General features: G+C 42.6%; 1 protein-coding gene across 1 annotated transcript; it reads left to right on the top strand.

The window, feature by feature from the left end:
- The first annotated feature begins 397 nt into the window (after positions 1 to 397).
- ZNF365 (zinc finger protein 365) lies at positions 398 to 23,529 on the top strand. Its single transcript, XM_007446806.1, has 5 exons — positions 398 to 513; positions 2,148 to 2,903; positions 16,049 to 16,229; positions 22,494 to 22,531; positions 23,265 to 23,529. Exons 2-5 carry the CDS (start codon positions 2,161 to 2,163, stop codon positions 23,527 to 23,529), a joined length of 1,227 nt encoding a protein of 408 aa, XP_007446868.1. The 5' UTR covers positions 398 to 513; positions 2,148 to 2,160.
- The last annotated feature ends 330 nt before the right edge of the window (positions 23,530 to 23,859 follow it).

Here is a 23,859-nt window from a genome sequence, read left to right as displayed (position 1 = left end):
ATGCCCAGCCGTGCTTCATCCTGATGCAAACTCTCCCGCTCCCCAATAACTGTAAAGTGCGAAAAAACCCTGCCAGGGCCTGCGGAAAGCGCAGCGATTCCGAGGCTGGCACGCTTTCCTTCTTCCTCTCCAGGGGAGCGATCCCAGCACCGCTCCCGGTGATGTCAGTGGAATCCTGAGCCCGATCCCGCTCCACGGCTGGGGGAGGGCGGACGGTGCTCTCGGCAGCTGAGCAGAGCAGGGGTGTCCCCTGCGAGACCACGGCAGTCCGGGACCCCCAGGGCATAAGCTCTCTCAGCGCGCGGGACCCCGGCGACCGCGCACGCCGCCCCCGCTGGCCCGCGCCACGCTCCGCCCTGGACGCCGCTAGTCCCGGAGCGGGGGTGCGCGGGAGGTGGGAGCGGACCAGCTCAGCCTGATTTACGGCTCTGCTGAAAACCGCTTCGCACCCGCAGCAGCAGAAGCGTCGCGGCGGCGGCGGCAGCAGCAGCTGCAGGGGCAGCAACAAGTCGGGTAAGTGGGCATCTGCGCCCGCGGCCCGGCCCAGGGGGCGCGGCAGAGGGGGCCGTCCGGGCTAGGCAGTAGGTCCCGTCCCCGTACCACGGCGGGGAGTTGGGCTTCTCGGCCCCCGCCTGCGGGAACTCGTGTGCGCATGTATCCACTCTGGCACCGGCGGGCTGGCACGCTGCGGGGCAGGGGCGGGGAGAGCCGGGACCCCCGAGGCACAGTCATTTCCAGCCTGCCCTGCTTAGGCAGACGAAGTTAGGGCTTGTCCGCCCACCCTGTGAACTGGAGCTTCCTCTGGGCCATTGAAACCTTGCGTACTCCCGGAGTGCGTGATTACCCATTTCCCCATGCAGGGATTCCACCCCTTTCCCTTGCCCCCTAGAATCCCGAGTTCCCCTTCTTCACCTCTGGCCTGACTTTCCGGCCAGGGTTGGCATCCTATCTCCAGAAAACCGTGGTCCAACAGCCCGGTGTAGCACAGGAAGAGGGTCCCCTCTTTGGGGGCCAGAGGCTTATTAACCTGGAAGCTTTGCCTAGCTGTGTGGGTACCATTGGCGCCTCTACTTCTGAAGAGGCTGAGGGGCCTAGGAACAACACTTCTCAGTCTAGACCTCTGTTTGGGGCCCAGCGCTTGTTACATTTAAGAAGAAACCCTTCCTGGAGGGAATAGATATGCGCCGCTTGTGGAATCGGGTTGCTAGCAGTCATCTGTTGCTAGGGCTAAGATAATAAATGTCTGCAAGGAAATAAGAACTTCCCGTTATTAAAAGAGTTATGCTGATACCCACCGGTTCAAACTTTGGCCATCCTAGAGGTTTTCGTGTTAAAACAGAGACAAGACAAATCCATCCAGGACACTCTGTTTTAATAAAATCTTGTCCATGGCCCCACTTAACGTCCAATAGTATTTGACATATTGGGTTTCCAGATTTCAGTAAATCTGGAGTATTGGGGGGGCATCATTATTATGATAACACTTTGATTTAAACCATCATGGCAATAATTTAAAAACAAAATTAAGGGCAAAAATCTCAGGTTGAAAATTTTTCAGCTGATTGTGTGCTTAATGCCACTGCACCTAGTTTGAGTGATAACCTTTCCTATACTTGAGGAAAGATTGCTGAGCTTGCTGTCTTAGGACCTGTTTTGGCAATTCATGTGAGTTTTTCTCATTTTTTTTGTATTCATGCTTATCAGTGTCATCAGTAAAATAGGACACTTTTTTGCATTTACTGTACTAAATTCAGGAGGGCAGGAAACTTGAATTCCACGTTGGAATCTGACACTGTCCATTTGACCTTGGATTAATTACTTTACCTCCTTGCTCCAGTCTTCTCATCTGTGGAAAGGGAATGTTACCCACCTTTTTTATCCTAAGCAGGCGTTGGCAAACTTTGTCTATAAAGGCCAAGTTCTATCGTTTAGTGCAAAAGCAGCAGTAGACAATATGCAAATGAGTGGAATGTGGCTGGATTTGGCCCATGGATTGTAGGTTTTTAATTTTAGTAATAAGATATTAAATGCAAAAGTCATTTGGAATTTAAAAGCCTCTGTCCTCATGGAGATGATCAGCGACAATCATTTCAGTAGCATTTTTTAAACAGACGTGCCAATTACCTGTTTTATTCTCCCCTGCCCAGGACTTTGAGAGTAATGCAACAGAAGGCTTTTGAGGAAAGCAGATACCCCTGGCAGGAGTCCTTTGAGAATGTCGCTGTGTGCCTGCCATTCCGCTGCCCGAGGTGTGGGGACCATACCAGATTTAGAAGCCTGTCCTCATTGAGGGCCCATCTGGAATTCAGTCACAGCTACCAAGAAAGAACCCTCTTGACAAAATGCAGCCTCTTTCCGTCCCTCAAAGACACAGACCTAGTCAGTTCCTCAGAACCCCTGAAACAGGGAAAATTGCAGAGCTGTGGCAACATAGTGAAGCAGAAACCGAGCTACGTTAACTTGTGTAGCATTTCGCATGAACACGGCAAGGACAGGAAGCCATTCGAGGTGGTAGCAGAGAGGCCTGTGTCCTATGTGCAGACCTACACGACAGTAGACCTACGGGCAGACTCGCTGGATGGCCCGAGGTCCAGTCCTGGCCTTCCCACCTCAGACACCAAAGCAGCTTTCGAGGCACATGTCAGAGAAAAATTCAATCGGATGGTCGAGGCCGTGGACAGGACCATTGAGAAGAGAATCGATAAACTCACCAAAGAGCTGGCCCAGAAAACGGCTGAACTGTTGGAAGTTCGGGCAGCTTTTGTGCAGCTGACTCAGAAAAAGCAGGAAGTGCAGAGACGAGAGCGGGCCCTGAATAGACAGGTGGATGTGGCCGTGGAGATGATCGCAGCGCTGAGGCAACGCCTGATGGAATCCGAAGAGGAGCTTCTCAGGAAAGAAGAGTAAGTGGCGTTGAAACAGGATGCTAACCCCGTTGCTTTAGGCCCTTCCCACCCCTTCACAAGTTACACTCGAATGTTAAGCAAGGTTTGGTTTTAATCACTTGCAGGTACCTTGGCTACATCTCCCATTGATATAGTTGAATGTAGGAGGCATAAGGCTTTTAATACTATTTACCCTCTCCACTGTGGTCTCCAGCTCAGCAACATGAAAGTCGAAATATCGAATTCCTTCTCACCTTGGAAACTGTAAACCACTACAAATAATTTTTTTAGATAGATTTTAGTGCAATTTTTTTTAGTGCAGTTTGTTCATGGGACCCTTTCCTGGCCTGGCGGAGGGAGCTGAGAGGGAAGGCAGAAAAGGAGTGCTAGGGGACCCTTTCCGTCTCACTGACGGTCTCCAGGCGATAAAATCAAGAACATGAGAGGCTGTCTTATTCAAGTATACTCTAAATATAAATAATTTTGGCTTCTTTGCCATTTTGGATTACCTGTCCCTATTAATTACATGTCAGTAGTGGAGAATCTGTTCATTATAATTTTTATTTTGAAGAAGCAGACATTAGGACACCCAGAGGAAGCTTCTGAGATTTCCATACTCTTCTGATTTAAGTTTGAGAATTTTCTTTTTGTAAAATACTAGACTAAGTCATGCCTGCTTGCAAAGAGTTGACACGGGTTTTTTACAAGTTATAGGCGATCAGAGAAGCTATTACTTTAAAAATTATCATACTTGGAAAAGCATTTCCTTATCAATGAGTATGGATTCAACCCAAACTAGAAAAGTATATGTAACAATGCAGTGTTATTTTCCAAACGCTTAATGTTGGATTTAATTTTAAATGGAGGCTCAGAATTCACAGAACCAAAGGACGTAAAAATTGATTGACTGAAACAGCCTAAAAGGCAGGTTTTCAAATAAGTTGAGTTCTGTTATACAGATTGTCTTAATTTCATGCTTTCTTTGCCCTGTGGCACTCTTCTATTTTGTGTTGTCTCTTAAAATGTAGTAAATTAAAGCTTCTCTACTTGGTAAGAGGCTGAGAAACTCTATATATTAAAGAGATCATCACTTGCTATTACTAAATGCTTACTGCCTACCTAGAGGGAAAGCCTGCTCTGCTCAACTAGATGATTTTAAAATCATCTCGCTGGACTCGCTGGATGGCCCGAGGTCCAGTGCTGGCCTTCCCACCTCAGACACCAAAGCAGCTTTCGAGGCACATGTCAGAGAAAAGCTTTGAATCAGCCATTGATTTATTGATACTTTGCTCCTAGGGGGATGATCTCCATCGAAAAATGTTCCTCTCTTGGTTCTTGATGTTTCCTGGTGGGAAGCTAGTGCCTTGACCTGCTGTAGCACCCAGGGTGACTAACACTGCACCACTGAAAAAATGGCACATGGGGTTGCTCTATGTGCAGAGAAAAGCCTAGAATTAAATTAGTGATATTTCTATTTGATTGACGAGCACTGAATTTAAAAGGCAACCAAATTAATTGTGTGCATTTACTTGTTTGTCATGTTTTATTTATTAAGTACACAGGTAATAATGGACATGGGGTTTGGGGTGGTGGTTGCCTGGAGTATGGGAGAACAATGTGACGGTAGGGAGAAGCATATGGTTAGATCTAGGTTATTGTCAAGGATCTACCTTTTATTTTGGGTGGTGTGTTCAAGGGTGCTTTATTATTATTATTTTTATTTATTTATTTATTTTGCGGTACGCGGGCCTCTCACTGTTGTGGCCTCTCCCATTGCGGAGCACAGGCTTCAGACCCGCAGGCTCAGCGGCCATGGCTCACGGGCCCAGCCGCTCCACAGCACGTGGGATCTTCCTGGACTGGGGCATGAACCCGCGTCCCCTGCATCGGCAGGCGGACTCTCAACCACTGCGCCACCAGGGAAGCCCCAAGGGTGCTTTATTATTATTATTTTTATTTATTTATTTATTTATTTATTTATTTATTTATTTATTTATTTATTTATTTATTTATTTATTTATTTATTTATTTATTTATTTATTTATTTATTTATTTATTTATTTATTTATTTATTTTGCGGTACGCGGGCCTCTCACTGTTGTGGCCTCTCCCATTGCGGAGCACAGGCTTCAGCCCCGCAGGCTCAGCGGCCATGGCTCACGGGCCCAGCCGCTCCACAGCACGTGGGATCTTCCTGGACTGGGGCATGAACCCGCGTCCCCTGCATCGGCAGGCGGACTCTCAACCACTGCGCCACCAGGGAAGCCCCAAGGGTGCTTTATTATTAAAAATAACTGGTTAACTAACTTTAGTAAAAGTGGGCCATGCATGAATCCATAGTGATAATATGTTATATATGGTTAATCCAGTGCTGTTACCTGAGGACCAATTAAAAAACTAAATATACTTGTAAAAAAAAAAATTTAACAGGATAAAATTGTATGTGTGAAAAGTCCTCCCTCCTCACCAAACATCCCCCACCCCATCCTCTGGAGACAGCCACTGTTTAGTTCAGTGACTGTCCTTCTAGACCTTTCCTGTGTCCATACAATCATACGTACCTTTTATGCACATACAGAGTTACTGTGTTTTCCCAAGTGGAATCATGACACATACTATTCTAATCAGTTTGTTATTGATGAATACATGGTTTTGTTCCATTTTTCCTGATGTTAAGAATAATGTCTCAGTTAACGTCCTTGTACATATATCTTCATTCATGTTTTTAGGTGTATACCTGCGGGTAAATTATTCGTTGATTTTTAGTATGACATTTTTGAACTACCAGGGGAAAGCAAAGCAATGACATTTAAAAAAAACACCTTAAATGAAAATTCAGTGAAACTGCCTTAAACTTTTAAACATAAAATAAACAAAGTCTTCATTTTGTTAAGCCTTCATTTGGCCTGTGCCATTAATTTCTGTATTCAAGCCTCAAATAATCACTCTTTCTGTACATAAAATAGAACTGAAAGAGTCTTCTTTCCAGCAAGGACAGTGGAGCTCTTGGTCTGAGAGAGCAACTGTGGCCAACAGCCTCAGTGGCTACAGTGTCTAAATCCCCCACCCCAAAATGGGGAGCAGAGCAAGCCAGCTGCCCATCTGTCACACTACTGAAACCAGGGTGATTTGACTACATCTGCCTGGCTGGGCCACGCTCCTTCCTTCCACCACTCCCTCGCAGTGCTAAGCCTTCCACCAAAGAGATGACCTTTCATATATGGAAGACCTGCTTGGCCAACGAACATACCAGGAGTTGTGCTCTTCTGTTAAACCCCTCCAAACGAGCTCTCAAGGCCCATTTGCAAGAAGAAGTGGGTTGTTACAGTCCCATTTGTAATTGACTTAAACTCTGGGGACCCTTTAAGACACAGATAGTAGATTTGGTTTAAAAAAAAGCAAACACCTAGTATTTGACATTCACATGAGGCTCTCTTGCTTATGGATTTTCCCCATAACTTTAAAATTCTTTCTTTCATACTGAAAAAAAAAAAAAAAGACTTGAGGGCTGATTCTGCCTTGAGGCCATGTATAGGCTGAATCAACTCGGATTACAGAAGTCATATATATGCTGTGTAACAGAGGAGACTGTTTGAATTGGCAGTGTTTTGTACTTTTGTCCTGAGTCTCATTGCACCTCCACAGAGAGGTGTCTGTTTCTGGAGTGCAAATTCAAGAAATAAACTGCACATTGTCTTCACAAAGTTTGTGCAACTTTAAAAGTCCTATGGAAACAGGTACTGTATTTACTTGTTCAGGAGTATTCAGAGCTTGTAGGGTAGCACTGCCCATGATCAGGTAAATCAGTCCCAGCCAACCTTGCAGTAAGGTATCCCTTAACAAGAAAGGACAGATTGTAGCTGATTCCTGGCTGAGTTGGTGAGCTGGGCTTTGGAGAACATCAGTGTAATAGCAGTAATCCTAAATTTACTTGCACACTCATCTGTTGGTAAGGTTGGAAGGCCCTGACTGAGCACCTGTGATGTGCCCAGCACTGTGCTAGGTGTGTTTGGGGGACATGAAGTTCTTGGTCTTCTTCCCTAAGGAACTTACACGCTACACAGGAAGAATAAAACATACCCATGTTCAAACTCAGGGTAGTTTGAAAAAGTGCTTACATACAAGCCACAGTTTCAAGCTGATGAACATTAGAGAACGCATTTTCCCATGTGGTGAGGCCAAACTGAAGGAGTGAGGAGGAAAGGCGGGATTTGCATTGGTAGCTGGAGGACAGTGACATTGAAGGACATCAGAGAGGTGACTGTTGTAAACGAACCCTGAGGGGACTGTGTAATTTTAGTTCTGGAAGGTATCCACCTTCATTTTACAGATTTGGAAAATAAAGCCCAGAACAGTAGAATGACAAGGACAAAAATTTAGTAGCAAAGCTGAAACAGGAACCCAAGTTCCCTATCTCTCTGCTGAGTGCTTTTTCCATTAATTCACTATGCTTCAGCCAGACTTTTGAAAATACAATATTTGCCCAGAGTATCAAGACTTAGGTAATACCAAATCTGGCCCATTTTGGAATGGCTTGCTTCTCTGCTGTGTTGAGAGGGCTGCCATGGTGACATCATTTATTTTTCTGATGAGATTAAAGACAATGTCAGGTGGCATCAAAGGTGTTGGGAAATGGGGAAATGGTGGCATCATCAGTATAGTTGCGATATTAAGCTTCTGGAACACCAACCCAGGACTTGTAACTTCCAACAACGGCTTTTAACTTGATGCTCTGGATGTCTGTTCCCACTCAGGGTAGAGTATGTGCCACTACCAGCCTTTGATGGCAGTGAGGGACCTCTTTGTAATTCCATCTCTAATTTCCATCCTGCTCCCTTGTGAGCTATGACAGATAGAATCTTTCCCTTCTTCCTTCATCATTTGACTTGTTCCTAGCCTGGTGTCAGCCAGAAGACAAATCTTTACTGAGTGCTTGCTGAGTGCCAGGTACTGTTCTAGGTTCTGGTCATACAGTGATAACCAAATGAGTCCAGTTCCTGCTTTCATGACAGGAGTAGACCAGCAGATAAATTAGACATTAAACATCATTAGCGGTATGTTAAAAGAGACATCGAGGGGTGGCTTGAACCAGGAATGTCCATTTAGGTTTCTGTCCAAAGCTGGCTGTAGAATGCTGTCCTCTGAAGGACAAGTTTGACTTGGTAACTTGCTTTGCACAACTAAACCCTCTTGCCACTTAATTACGTCTTTCCCAGTTTTGATCAGCTAAAGCAGTGCGTGGACAGCGTGGTCTCCAGACTGATGCATAGCTAAGGAAGCAGGCCGAGAAAAATCATGTCAGATGTAGAGTTCAGTGGGACAGGGAGGTGTCTGTTTGCTCCACATTTTACTGCATTTATGTAAATGGGGCCTCTATATCCAGGCTGTGTTCCATGCAGACTTATAAACCAATGTAGGAAAAACTGGATGTCAAATATTCCCTCTTAGAGATGGCATCTGGTAAAATTTGGAGACCTCCCCCCAAAAATTTCTATTTGTCTCTCTCATATCTGTCCCTCCCTCCCCAAACTACCCTTTCTGTCTGGACTGAGGGGCTTAGAATGTGGTTTTGATCTATTTATAAGAATAATTTGACTTTCTCCTTAGAGTTATTTTTTAAGTTCTTAATTAGAACCATATATTACACTTTTTGGTGTGTTCCAGGAAGTGAAAAAAGAGAGATGAGGCAAAGGGCTGACAAGAGTAGAAATGTGACATGGCTCCCGATGTGGGGCAGGTGTGGATTCCACCCTGTGGGCCCCGCCAGGGATACAGGAGCTGACCCCGAGCTCTGAGTGTGCAGCCTGGCTTCCAGTGCTTGGAGGTGGTTGGCTCCAGCTTTATGATTTGCCTCGTGGCTGACATTATAGTTGGTCTGAGGTGTTCTGTGATCAGTAGCTAGGCTATTTTTAGCCAGGGGTATTTTTACTGTTTCATATACCTCTGAAGAGGTTCATAAATCAGTAATGCAAGATGAAATTTAAATAACTTGGTAGAACTTTGCCCTTGGGATAAGAAGCTGTTAAAGGTGTTGTTTAAGAACAGGAGAGAGAGGGCTTCCCTGGTGGTGCAGTGGTTGAGAATCTGCCTGCTAATGCAGGGGACATGGGTTCGAGCCCTGGTCTGGGAAGATCCCATATGCCGCGGAGCAACTAGGCCCGTGAGCCACAACTACTGAGCCTGCGCGTCTGGAGCTTGTGCTCTGCAACAAGAGAGGCCCGCGCACCGCGATGAAGAGTGGCCCCCGCTTGCCACAACTAGAGAAAGCCCTCCCTCTGAAACGAAGACCCAACACGGCAAAAATGAATAAATAAATTACTAAAACTCCTACCCCCAACATCTAAAAAAAAAACAAAAAACAGCGCTGGATATTTAAAAAAAAAAAAAAAAAAGAACAGGAGAGAGGCATCAATTTTAGATCCCACCTCCATTTCTGCAGCAAGTACCTGTGTTGTAGGTTACTTACTGGTTTTATGCTCCAATACTTGTCTGGAAAAAGAGACAAGGAAACCTAAGTATCTTTTAATCAGCTAAAGATTTTTGACTAGAGATGTAGTTAGACATTTCATGCATTCAGCAGAAATTTGTGGAGTCTCTGTTGTGTGCTGGGCTCAACATTAGGTGCTGTGGGAATCACAGTGTAGGAGCAGGCCAGGGCCCTGAACTCACTGATTTTGTGATTGACGGCGTCAGTGGCACGACGAGTCCCTGTAGTGTGTGCTGTGGTAGGTTGCATAGTCTGCGGGAGAATACAGCAGGTCACCCAGCCCACATCTAGGCGAGTGGAGCCCTCAGGTTAGAGGGATCATTAGAGTGGGGGCTTGGGAAGGGGCACTGGTGGAGGGAACAGCATCTGCAGAAGAAAGCATCTGGCTTGTAGGTTAAGTGGAGTTCACTGATGCTGGAGCAGAAAGGAGGTGATGTGCAGTGATGAGACCCAAGGGGATTGTAAGGCTAAAGGATGGCCACGAAAGGTGGAAATGTAGGGAGGTAGACATGATAAATGGTTTGTGGGTAGTAGACTGCAGTGAGTGATATGATCAGTGTGTCGTCCCTCATTAACAATGCATAGTTTGGGACTTCCCTGATGTAGTGGTCCAGTGGGTAGGACTCTGTGCTCCCAATGCAGGGGGCCCGGGTTCCATCCCCGGTCGGGGAACTAGATCCTGCATGCTGCAGCTGGGAGTCTGCATGCTGCAACTAAGAAGTCCACATGACGCAACTAAAGATCCCACATGTTGCAACGAAGATCCAGCGTGCCGCAACTAAAACCCTTCGCAGCCAAAATAAATAAATAAGTAAATATTTAAAACAAACAAACAAACAAAAGCAATGCATAGTTCAATGCCAACATAAAATTGCAATGAACACCACGGTGCATTAACGTGCATTTCCCTCTATCTCTACACCTGCTTCTAGAGTGTGTTGTTCACATGATAGTATATCTTTGATTTTTTTTTTGAAATTAACCCATCTTTAACCCACCTCAGAAGAAGGAAGTGAATGGGTTCAATCTGTAAAAAATAAAATATTATCTATGTTTTAGACCTTATAACCATCCTGTAAATAAATGAGTGCATGAGTGAACAAATATTTTTTTCTCAATAAAACTTTGATTGTACTGAAGGGGCTTTTTCACTCAGTGCTTCCTTCTACTGTGTTTGTTTCTGAATGCCTGTGAATCTCAGGATACTGAAAGATTTCTGGGTCTGCAAATCATTCAGCATGATAACGAACTTCAGGCCAGTTTCTTACACTATAGTGGTATTCTGGTATCTTTTCCTTTAGTATCAGATATTCCTTTAAATAAGCATATTTTCCACTGAAGCTTAAAACCTTGATTTCAGCCATTTTTAACCTTTTAAAAAAAAAAAAAAAAGAATTCAAAGATAGGGCTGGAAGCAGCCTAGAATCAGTTAGTTAATTTCCCCAGAGCTGGTCTGCACCCACACCTGGATTGAATTTCACATTTGCCGTTATCTTCTCATCTGGCCTGCCAGCTTTACACTGAATTCTGAGTTAGGGCTGAGAACTTTAAATAAAACCACACAGGTCTTTTACTCTGCTGTCTGATAGCATGTGTTATTCTTTTTCTTAGTCACATTCAGCCCAGCTTTGTAATTTTGTATTTATTTCAGTATTTGTTTCTTTTAATGTCTGCTTCCCCCACTATGTGAGGGGTCTATGCAAGACAACCAGATCCAGCCTGCCACCTGTTTTTGTGGAGCCCCGTGCTAAGAATAGTTTTTATATTTCTAAATGCTTGAAAAAAATTCAAAAGAGAAATAATAATTCATGATATATGAAAATTATATGAAATTCAAATTTCAGTGTCCATAAATTAAGTTTTATTGTTACACAGCCTCTGTGACTCTTTTGTGCTAGGCAGACTTGAGTAGTTGCAACGGAGACCATACGGACTGCAGAGCCTAAAATATTTACTCTCTGGCCCTTTACAGAAAAAGTTGGCTGACCCCTAGTTAGACAGTAAGCTTCACGAGGACAGCCACCAGTTCATGAATGCCCTCGCACTAAGCCCAGTACCTTGTAGCATTCAGTAGATGTTTGTTGAGTTCCTGAATAATGGAGTAAATAAATGTATGGATTGTGGCTGCATTGTACTAGAGTTCTAGCCCACGTCGTCCACCCTTACCAGAGTTCTGAGGTTTAGGATCACCCTGTACATGGCATGGCAGCAGTTCTCAAACTTTTTGGCCTCGCTTCCCCTTACACTCTTAAAAAAGTCTGAGGACCCCAAGAAGCTTTTCTCTGGTATGGGTTTTATCTATCAATATTTACTGTACTAAAAATTAAAATTTAGAAAGTAAAAAAGACACTAATGCATATATAAATAATGATATTTAAATCCATTACTTGTTAACATATTTTTGTGAAAAAGAACAATTTTCCCAAAAACAATTTAGTGAAAAGGGTGGTATTATTTTCAAAGTTTTGCAAATACTTTTAATGCCTGGCTTATTTAATAGGAGGCAGCTGAAACTTAGTTCTGCCTTTAATGTGTTGCAAATTTGTTGTTTTGGTTGAAGTAGATGAAGGAAATCCAGTCTCACACAGATATGTAGTAGGAAAATGGAGAGGTACGTTAATAGCCTTTTGAGAGAATAGTGGATATTCTGCTTTGATATTATGCCAGAGCTTGACAATTGGTAGTTTCTCAAAGGTTAACTGCAATGTGGAATCTGAAACCACATCAGTGAACAAACATTTCCTTCTCCCCTCCATTGAAATCCATTGGTCTGTCTTGCACTTTGAATGGATATTTTACTGCTTGGAGTATAATTATTAAAGAAAGTACAAATGCAAAGTAGTTAAATCTCTTTCTTTTTTCATTCAGGAAATTCACAAGATTCCTTGGGAAAATAAGACGTGTTTCTGGATATTGTTAATCCAGACTGAACAGGATGTGAAAGGGGGATTTGAAGTTGTGTACATGTGGTATTCCACAATTAATCACTAGTTTCTGTTCCTGTTTTTACCTAATACAGATAACCAAACACAATCTCAGTATGAACTTCTCCAGCCCTTGTCTCGTGTAACTTCTCTTTTAAAATTAAATCATCACTGTTTTAACTGTCTTTTTTTTTTTTTTTTTTTTTAATTGATGTGAAACATCCATAAACTGAAATTATGTTAGCATTGTTTTATTTTTTTTTTTTTTTTTTTTTTTTCTTAATTGATGTGAAACATCCATAAACTGAAATTATGTTAGCATTGATTCCAGGTTGTTTGGAAAAAAAGGGTATTAACTTCTTAGCTTTAGGGGACAAGATAATTGAATGAGGGAGGTTAGAAAAAGATGCTTCATTTTTACAACATGACATAACACTCCACAATCAACTAGTGGCGTTAATGTTTTAAAAAATTTTATATGGAACCGGTAATAAAACATCACATGATTTAAAAATGCAGCCACAATCATAAGCTGCATTCAGATTTGTTTTCTTGCTTTTGAGATGTTAATTCTGTGGGATTAAGCTGTCAAATATTGCTGTCTTATATTCTAAACTGTAACAGCCTGAGAGCTCAAGAATAGTAAATATGCACAAAGAAAAAAAAAGACTAGAAAAAATACACCAGAGTGTTCACAGTAGTTACCTCTGGGTGGTAGGATTATGGGTCATTTTTTGTTTCTTCCCTGTCCTTTTTAAACATTGACTACAACAAATATTTATTGAATATTATATGTCATGTATTGTACTGAGTGATGGGCTTACAGCAAAGAACAAAAAGCTGATTCAGTCCCTGCTCAGTTAGATCTTCCATAGGTCACTTTTTGTATTTCCCATAATAAACATGAACTATTTCTGTAATGAGATAAATATAGTAAATATTATAAACCAAAATGAATTGAAAAAATACACTGGCTCTTTTTGCTATGTTTTTGGTTTTGGTGGGCGAGAGGGTTGTGGCTTTTTGGTTGTTTCCCCTGTAAGTACCAATTTGGAGACTGGTTTATGAGTCAGTTATCCTAAACATCACCAAACATCACCACTAAACATCACTTGACTCCAAATGAATTGAAGCCTTGATATTGGAAAGAGGAAGGAGCAGCCATTTCCTGGGCTTTGTTTTCGGTGGTGCTTTTGAGCTGTGTGAAGATATTCCATTCAAAGGTTCTCAGTTGTAACTAGGAACCATGACAAGGCTGGATGTGGCACCTGGATGGACCCTCCACTGTTTTGCTGCTGGTTGGGGTTTGTGACTTACCTAGGAGGCAGGTCAGAGCCAAATGACGGCAGAGCTTGAAAACTGGCTTGTGTCCATGGCTTGAACAGCTTGGAAAGTGCACATCTTCTATTCAGGGCTCATACGGAAACATCTGGAAATAAACTTGAAACTTAATGATGAAAGAGAACTTTCCAAAAGGACTCTTATTTCCTATATGTGACTACTTCTTAGCTCCTGAAAGATAATGGAATTATTATGGGCTCTGGGTTTATGTTTGATCTGGATAGGAAACTAGAAAAAAGGGGACTGGTATGATGAGCAATTTTTGGAGTGAATCATTGTTAGAACCAGTCTCTTTTCTGTTTTTATAAATATATAATTTTATAAATATATAATATAACATTTTACAGAGACGTTTGACTCTGTAGGAAGTGTCAGAAAAGTTTCAGTATGGCCAAGTGTGATGTGATATATTTATGAGAGAAAAGTCATGACTAATTGTAAAAGTGGCTCCCTGACCAGTTGTACAGAATAAAGGATCTGGAAGCCACCACCAACTGTTTTGCAAAGACCTTCTTTGAAACTATGACTTCCTGAGCTGAACATCCCTGAAGTTCTACTCTCAAGAAATTATGGAGCTTAGCAGAAAATAAAAATCAAGTGGAGGTTGAGAAGATTCAGAGAAGGCAATGAATTTAATGAACTCTCTAGAACAACTGCATGAGGTTAGATTTAAGAAAACATTTAGATTTTTAAATCTAAAATGAATGAAGTTTAGGGGAACAGTGATCAGAGTCCTTAGAATCTTGGCTCTGCGTGAGTAGAACATGGCCAGAAACATGAGGGACCGCTCTCTGAAGGCTGCGAGTTCAAAGACACATAAAGGAAATACTATATCCAACAGGTAGTGAAATTATGGAAATCAGTAGCTCCAGTGAGTGTGACAAAACATACAAAGGGGATGGCCAAAAAGATCTTCATGATTTCTTCTTAAGTGAGGCAAATCAAATGAGAGAATTGTGATACTGTATACCTACTGGTAGTACTGACGTGTGTGAGTGTGTGTGTGTGTGTGTGTGTGTGTGTGTGTGTATTTGTAGAGATGTTTGTGAGGATGGTTACCAAAATGTAAACAGTGGTGGTCTTAGGAGAATGGGGTTTCAGGTGATATTTTCTTCATTCTATTGTAATGTGTTTGAATTTTTTATAAAGAACTTATTTAGTTATAATTCAGTAAAGTATTATTTTCATACTTGCATTAGAAATAAAAAGATATAAAATAGTAATATAGTTATTAAAATTTTTCTGGATTTCTGAATCACAATGAATTATGCAGGTAAAGGTATTTTGCTCAAGTTTTTAGGGAAGGGCAACCTGAACATTGCTTCTCCTATGTCAGCTAAAGTAGCTTCCCCAACAGACCTTGGATCTACCTCAAGATGGCAGTTCTTGGACTGTTTCATTCTTAGCTCAAAAATATACTATTGGGGCTTCCCTGGTGGCGCAGTGGTTGAGAGTCCGCCTGCCGACGAAGGGGACGTGGGTTCGTGCCCCGGTCCGGGAAGATCCCACATGCCGCGGTGCAGCTAGGCCCATGAGCCATGGCCGCTGAACCTGTGCATCCGGAGCCTGTGCTCCGCAACGGGAGAGGCCACAACAGTGAGAGGCCCGCATACCGCAAAAAAAAAATATATATATATATGTGTGTGTGTTGTGTGTGTGTGTGTGTGTGTGTGTGTGTGTGTGTGTGTGTGTATATATATATATATATATATATATATATATACTGTTGGACATGGTGACTCATTTTATATGCTTTGGTGCCCAGTGTGGCCTCTTGCTTCCATACTTCCTTCCCTGTAGTCTTTTCCCCAATAGCCAGACTTTTAAAATGTAAGTCAGAACTTTTCTCAAAAGTGGCCAGTGGTTTCCCATCTCATAATAAAATCTGGCACACTGACCTGTGAGGCCCCGCCTGGCTCCCTGCTCTGGCTGTCCTTCCCTCCCCACTCTGCTTTGTTCTTGCAGGCCTCCTTGCTGTACCTCAGGCCATTCTGCACATTCCCACCGAGCACCTGGCTTGCTCTTCCCAGCTGTCTGCATGGCTGTTCCTTGCTTCCTGGTGTCTGTTCAAATGCTGCCCCATCCAAAAGGTTGTCCTGACTTTGCTTTCTATAGTTTCACTTACTCCTTCCCTTCCTCCATCATTCGCCGTCCCCTTGCCCTGTTTCTCCTTAGCACTTATCACCATATGACATATGTTTATTTGTATATTTTATAGTGACTATCTTCTTCTACTAAAATGTAGCCTCTAAATGTATCACTTAAAATGTAATTTTATCTCTTTTATCATGCTGTGGCCATACTGCCTAGGGCAGTACCTGACACCTAGCAGGCACTCAGTAAATATGTATTGAATGAATGGATTCCTGTCTCGCTTCTCCATTTTGTGTTCTGATGTTTTTGCCTTGCAGAGAAGTGGTTACATTCAACCATTTCCTGGAAGCAGCCGCTGAGAAGGAGGTTCAAGGGAAAGCTCGGCTCCAGGACTTTATTGAGAACCTGCTGCACCGGGTAGAACTGGCGGAAAAGCAGTTGGAGTACTATCACAGCCAGCAGGCCGCTGGCTCCCGCCGGGACACCAGTGAGCACGTGGTGAGTCATGCAGGCCCCGCACCAGGTGTGAGGGCTGTGATATACCAGGTGGGGTCAAGGACAGAAGAAACGGGAACTGGGGAATGATTTGCAGGAATTTTCTAGACATCATTTGAAAGCACTGCCCTGGCCATGCCTGTGTCGGGGAAGTGATACAGGTGAGTTCAAGACACTTGGAAGTAAACAACATCCTGGATGCACGGTCTCCATTTCTTCACTCTCCAGCTCCACACCAAGCTGAGTTGGTAGAAATATTTTTATATTGTAGAATGACAGTTTGAAGTATACAAAGAAATCATCTGTCCCTCCCCTGTATATTGGAAGTTATTATCCTGTTTTGGAGCTCTTCAAGGAATCTTCTGAAAACTTTCATGCTTCTTAGTTAGCAAAATTTAACCACATTTTTTCTTTAATAGGAAGGAAAACACTATTTGGTAGTCTGTATAGGTGAAACATTCTTTAAGTAGATTTTCAAAAAGGCTAAGAAAAATTCACAGGTGATATGCTATAATACATTTTTGCATACATTTTTTACATATGGTTTCAGGGACTTAAGAAAAGCCTAGAGCCCAAATGAGAAGCCTGAATGTGGATGAAGGTCCAGACTCTCATTAAGTGGCTTTTTTTTTTTGGCTGCATTGGGTCTTCGGTGCTGCGCGAGGGCTTTCTCTAGTTGTGGCGAGCGGGGGCTACTCTTTGTTGTGGTGCACGGGCTTCTCGTTGCGGTGGCTTCTCGTTGCAGAGCATGGGCTCTAGGTGCGCGGGCTTCACTAGTTGTAGCACGTGGGCTCAGCAGTTGTGGTGCACACGGGCTTAGTTGCTCCACGGCATATGGGATCCTCCTGGACGTGGATTGAACCCCTGTCCCCTGCATTGGCAGGTGGATTCTCAACCATTGCGCCACCAGGGAAGGCCCTCATAAGTGGGTTGATCAAGATTACCTGGTCTCTTCAGAGGGTGGGGTGTTTACAAATAACCATGTTGTAGGTGTCGGAGGTGGATGGCCATATTTGCCCTCTATACAATTTCCTTGGTGGTATAAACAACAAAGCCAAAGAATGGATTTTTGAAAACCTATAGTGGTTTATTTATAACATGTTCATTATCCATTGAATTTTATTTATGCTTACCACCTTCCCAGAAGATTTAAAGATGATTCTTTTACTAACCGCCAAATGGACTATATATATGAGGAAAAGAAAAATAGGAAACATTTATGCTAACCAAAAGGTTAGTAAGGTTGCTATTGGTTGATTGAAAAGTTTAGGTTGAGCAGTCTGGAAGCCAAGATTAACAGGATACATGATTAAATAATCGAAGAAGGAATGAAATGAAAGGCATGTGGATAAAAGAAGGAAGACCGGAGGGAGACAGACAGCAGGAAAGAACAGAGACATGGAGGAATGAAAGAAATGAAGACTCTTACACAGTGCCTACTGTAGTAACGTTCCCTCAGCCTTCGAGCCGTACAGTTGGGCAAGTGCTGGAACTTCCCAGTCAGGAACATAGTAGACTGGAAGGAAGTAAATGTGTCATGTTTGTGAGGTTTCAGTAACTGTCATCAAAGCAGTTTCAGCTACCTGACGTATTTATTATTTTCCAGGCGGGTGTCTGTGGTCTCCTGAGAAGGAACGTTTATTCCCCTCCTCGATTCCCCTGTCACCTCCTTGGGAAATGCAAGAGTGCAGTCTCGGCTGGAGGGACACTCTGAGCCCTTTCCTGCCTCCTCCTTCCACCTTGCCATCTCTCAGGGGAGGGTTGTGGCATGAGGTCACCGAGCCCAGATGTGAGGTGAGAGGGCCTGGCTTCTAGATCATTCCCACCCTGCTTCTGACTCGATGAGACAGTTTGTCTTCCTGGGCCTATCATTCTTCGATAAAATGAAGCAGTTGGACTAGATGCTGTATAAGGGCTTTTGGCCTCTTAAATTCTATGATCATCACCTGACATTGGTGGTTAGGAATTCTAAAATTAAAATGTAGCCATGATATTTTCAGTATTTAGTCTTATTAGTAACCCAGAACTAAGAAATGTATAAATTATTAGTAACCCAGAGCTAAGAAGGTCTCAGAGAAAATAATGGAAGGCAATGAGAAAGAAAGGAAGCCCATTAGTTCTCGCCTTTATTTATATTTCTGTGCTCACTTCTTCTGCTGACTTTACTTTTCCAGCTTGGAAACTGAACACCTTTTAAAAGACATGGCCAGTCATTACTTCTCATCCTGCTGTATCATGTAATCAAAAGTTGAACAGCATCTCAGCTCTTCTAGTCAGATGTGTAGATATAAAATTATGTGTGTGTGTGTGTACACATATATATATATACACACGCACACATAAGTATGTGTATATACATACACACACATTATATATATATATATATATATGTACAAACAAATATGGTAGGACATTTAATTAATAAATATTTGTTTTTGTTCTTTATGTCCCAAAACCTGACATCATCTGCCTTCTTCAGATTTGATCTACATAAGGAAGAGTTGACTAATTCAGATCAAATAAAGTGCAGTTATGATTGTAGCAGGGAATTTAGAAGTGAGAGCTGTCTGTGAGTAGGGCATGATCAGGCTGTAGTGAGGTGAGCTGACTTTTGGAGGGAGAACACATTGCCCTGAGAAGACCAAGAATGAGATGTTTGATTTCTGAAAGTACGAGCAGATGTGGTTTCCCCTGTTTTCATGTATAGTCCTCTAAACTCTACTTTGGACCATAGTGTACCAAGTTATGAGACAGTCTACAAACCCTAAGACCATTTTACCTTTTTACTTAGTCTGTTTCATCATAATAAAATACATTCACCACGTCTCTGATGTAATTAGACTACTCAGTCTGGCCTCTCTGGTATCTGTGGTTATGGATACGTGGAAGAACTTGGATTCTTTTAGCAGGAAAACCTTTGAATCTTATCTTTAGTAACCTATTTGGCCCAGCTGAATGAAGGTGCAGGGCACCAAGAAGCCTAGGTTTCTGGAGCCTCAGCCCCACCCAGGAGAGCTCCTTGCCGCGGTGCACCCCAGGATGGAGCAGAACTTTCTGACTGACTCCCCCCACCTCCGGTCCCTCCTCCAGAACAGTGGGGAATGCTGTCAGGAGCCTGGCTGGCTCTTGCCGTCTCCAACAAGGCTGCTGTACAGAAACAGTGTGGCCTTGTCATCTCCCTTCTTTTCCAGCCCCCAGTTCCCTCCCTCTCTCCTCTTCCCTCTTTTTCTCATTACCACCTCCAGAGAGTAGTGACATTTCTAGATTGATGTGTTAAATTGCTTCTTTCTAAGATGTCTTCTAGCTTTAAGATTCTTTTGTGCTCTAGAAGAATTTCCTTCCCCCTCCTATTTAGTGCCTCTTCTGAAATAATGTTTCAGCATATGTATCTTTCCCTTAATCCTCTTGAGCATTTATGTTCTTTTTCACCTGGCTGGTTTCTAAAAATGTAATATGCTTACTCAGGTAATTTGTCTGTATGCTCAGAAACATGCTGTCGAATTAGACACAAAGTGACCTAATATCTCATCTGCCAAAATCACTCACAGAACTGCTCAAATGGAAGGTCATGAAATAGCTTGGATAATCTTATTTTAAGCATTGCATTTATTTCCTGCAGGTTGCTATATTAGGACTAGCAGTAATTCATTTAACATATTTACTGGGGATGCAGTGCTTACTGGGTGCTGAGGAAACTGCTGTGAATGAGATCGATGAGGTCCCTGGTCTCAGGGAGGAGGGGCACACAATAAGCAAACAGATAATGAAGATAATTTCGTATAGTGAAGATCCTACTATAAAGAAAAAAGTAAGATGATGTGTTTGAGATGGCCACTTTAGCTTTAGCAAAAAGCTTTCAAAAAAAGCCTTGCTGAAGAGGCAACATTTGCACTGTGACCTGAATAACAAGGACACAGCTCTGTGAGAATTTGGAAGTGGAATATTCTAGGCAAAGGAATAGGAAATGCAGCTGCCTTAGGAGGGAACAAGCTTGGCATGTTTGAGTGGTGGGTGATAAGTCAGAGATGTAGGAAGGATCCAGATCAGGCTGGGGCTTCTTGGTCATATAAGTAGTTTGCATATGTTCCATTGCACACGGGGAAGCCATTGGAAGGTTTTAAGTAGGAGGTGATCTGTGTTTTAGCAAAATCACTCTGCTGCTCTGTGGGGAGTTGACTGGAGGGGTGCAAGAATGAGCGACAAGTTAGAAAGCTCTTCTGTTGTGGCAGATGAGGGGGGATGGCAGCTTGGGTAGAACTGAGTAGAGAGAGGTGAAGGGTATCGGATATGTTCTTGGAGGAAAATTGACAAGACCAGTTGGCCTTGCTGAAGGATTAGATTTAGCTGGTGAGGGAAAGTGAGGAGTCAAAAATGAGTCCAAGGTTTTGGCCTCAAAAATTGAGTATATACAGAGGGGAAGTTGGAGGAGGGCTAGGTGTCCAGTTTCCCAAAATCTATAATAACCTGATACACCATATTTGTCTTTTAGAAGTACTTAAATTGGCTCTCAGTGCAAGGTTATTTATATTTTTTCAACCTGAAACCTTGACCAAGGACTCTCTTGATCCCCATCTTCATACCCTCCTCTCCCTAAATAAAAAGAAGACAAAGTAGCTGGACCAGGAGAAAATGGAGGTAGGTAGTTGGGCTAAGTGGGAAGAGCATTTCCATCTGCCTGAGGCTGTGGAGGCCTCTTCTGTTCACAGGAAGGAGAGCACATGAAATTCTTTGGTGCCTGTGATATCGGCCCCACCTCCACCCCAAGCCTCATAATCTAGCAGATCACTGTTGGCCTTTTCCCCGTGAGAGAAGCACACACACACACAACTTCTGCATAAAATTCCAAAGGGAATTATGTACCCATATGCATTGGAATTATGTACCCATATGCAATACATCATTACACTATATGCTTGCATACATACATAAAGTTGAATGTATTTTGTCATGCCTCAATAATAATAATTTTTTTTTAAGTGGGAAAGTATTTAAAAGAAGGAAAACCCTGTAAGTTTTGAGAGTTTATATACACACTAAAACCCATTCAAGGAGCCCAGCTGATGGGGAGTGGGGGCAGGCGGACTGGGAGAAAGAGTGTAGAAATGCTGATGCCTTTGGGGTTCCCGGAAACTACCAGTCTGGTGTTTGCCGGAGCCATCTGTTCCCCCTTCTTTGTATATTGCAAGACCTCATGACCCTCATGCAAGGAATGTGCCTTTTTCTGTTCACATTTACTACTCTCATGCCAAACCCAGCCAGCGTGGACAGGGTCAGCAATAACGCTGACTTTCAGTTGTGTCCCAAGGCAGAAGGCAGGAGTCCCATCTTTCCTTCTTAGGCATGTGACCCTCAGAAGTCTGCTGAAGAAAGCTGCTTTCTTATTTGCTCCTGACTAAAGCTTAAGCTTCACACAGAGGACCTGGAGGAAGATCCTGTTATGCTGAGCTTGGTTTTTCGGGTGATTTGAGTATAGCAGGGAGATGCATGTCTTGGCCACGCTGCGCCAGGATGGCCCTTTCTCCACATTCTCTTTGTCGTCCTCTTCTTCTGTCAGTCTGCTTGCGGATGTGACGCCACTTCTTTCAGTAAAGGCTGCATGAGGGAGGTTGGGAATACGCTATAAATACACTTGCCTATAAAGTGTCTGGTGACATGTGGAACACAAAATGATAATTATCATTTATTCTGCAAATGATATTCTGAGCCCAGCCACAAAAGTGCATGCAGATATTTTATTGAGAGTGGAAAATAACCTCAAAGATAGATGGCCTCAGGACATTTGTGGAGTTGGTCTTCGTATGCTCTCGTTTTAGAAATGATGTATTTTAGGCAATAAACATTTTATGCCAATTTTCCCCGTAGTTGATACACTGTGACCAGACATAGCTGTAGTAAATTAGCTGCAAATACAGCCTGAATCAGTCAAGAAATAATGGCACATCATTCCAATTTTTAAAAACATGTTTCTGCCAGTGTTGTTCTCTTGAGGGGCTGTTTAACTTTTTGAAATTTTTGAGATCTGCTGATACTGGCTTCTTGGAAATCTCAGAACAGGGAGCCACAGAGGCTTCCTGAGTAAGCAGAGCTGAGCATGAAACGTTCTTGTTCTCCGCGGTGATGGATGGTGCCATGGGCAGTGATCCCGATACCAGTTACTGGCTTCTTTAATGGGAATACAGTTTCTTAAAAATCTAAGCAATGAGGATTTTAAAAACCGAATCCAACCTTTAAGTGAAGTAATGTTTTGTCTTATTTGTTTTCCTTCAGCTTACAGATATCTCCTCAAATAGGAAATCCAAATGCCTGTATGTATATCTTTTTATACTTAGGCTATTTGATATTATTTGCATAATATGTGTTCCTGTGGCACTTTATATGATATCTATAATATGAATGGATTTGAGAGTTTCAGGAGAAAATTTACCTGCTTGTGTACCTAACTTTCTAAAATGTGGATGTGACTTTTAACTCTGCTAATAGTCTGTGAGTATACGGCAGTATGATAGTACTGCAGGAGTCTTTTTAAAATATTGTATAATATAACTTTCTCTTATTGTGCTAAACTGTAGTCGTAATATCTCTATAGCACTATTAATGTAGTGTGCACACTAATTTATATATATATATAAATTTATACTGTGAATCATATACTTTATGATAGCTGTACTACAGATTTGTTTGAATCCCCTAGAAGTCACTTAAAGAGTCAAGAGATATGGGTTCTGGTCCCATCTTCTCCATAGACCACTGTATGTATTACCCTGGATAGTCATTTAAGTTTTCTATACCTCAGTTTTTATCACTGGTAAATAAGACTAGCAATATCTCCCTGGGAATTTAGTATCATGAGATCACTTCATGAAGGCCAGAGAAATTTTTGGAAGAAAAATATCAATATATATTATTTGTTTTACTGGCAGCATTATTGCCACCTTAGCATGCAGGAGTGCTTGTTCCATGAGTAGTTTTTATTCTTTTAAGGATTTAAAGAAATCTTTCTTTCTGCTCATCTCCCTCCTCCCCCCCAACCATTTGTAGAAGCCGAGGGCACCCACATTCTGTGTGTAACCACCCTGATCTCAAGACCCATTTCCATCCAAAGGGAAGGAGCTACCTGAAAAAAGCCAAGGATGACAGAGCCAGCATGCAGGCTGCTAATAAGTCCATGCACGAACAGGCCGAGTCCGCAAGAGAACTCTGCAGACCAGCAAAGAAAGGGGAGCCTCTAGGATTTACCCGGAAAGGCAACATAAGGCCCAAAATGGCCAAAAAAAAGCCAACAGCGATTGTGAACATCATCTAAAAGGGTGGATGGCTCTGGACAACCACCACTGGGCTTTGGGAATGTTGTTCTAGGGGTCAGTAATGTTCTTTTAGACACAAGCCATCATAAAACACATTTCATGTCCATACAGGCACCTGGATTAACCAGAATTTAGCAAAAGGAAATCTCGGGGAACCAGAATTTTTTACAAGTCCCTTTTGGAAGCAAGAGGCAAATTACAGAAAGAATTTTTTAAAAATGCAAGCAGTCTTATTCCAAACTTTTAGTAAAATGAAGCTCCAGCTTCTAAGATAGTTAGCCCGTCTCCAGCCGTTTCCATATCTGGAGTTCTGTGCAGTGGTTAATTCT

Source organism: Lipotes vexillifer, unplaced genomic scaffold (assembly GCF_000442215.2).
Source record: "Lipotes vexillifer unplaced genomic scaffold, Lipotes_vexillifer_v1.1 scaffold1562, whole genome shotgun sequence".
Classification (NCBI taxonomy): Eukaryota; Metazoa; Chordata; class Mammalia; order Artiodactyla; family Lipotidae; genus Lipotes; species Lipotes vexillifer.
This window is presented reverse-complemented; position numbering and strand designations above follow the sequence as displayed.

Excerpts from the sequence above, each read along its gene's own strand:
- ZNF365 (XM_007446806.1), top strand. The coding sequence starts at position 2,161 with ATGCAACAGAAGGCTTTTGAGGAAAGCAGATACCCCTGGCAGGAGTCC. Across the intron at positions 16,230-22,493 it reads GGGACACCAGTGAGCACGTG|CTTACAGATATCTCCTCAAA; the intron begins GTGAGTCATGCA and ends GTTTTCCTTCAG. Across the intron at positions 22,532-23,264 it reads AATAGGAAATCCAAATGCCT|AAGCCGAGGGCACCCACATT; the intron begins GTATGTATATCT and ends AACCATTTGTAG.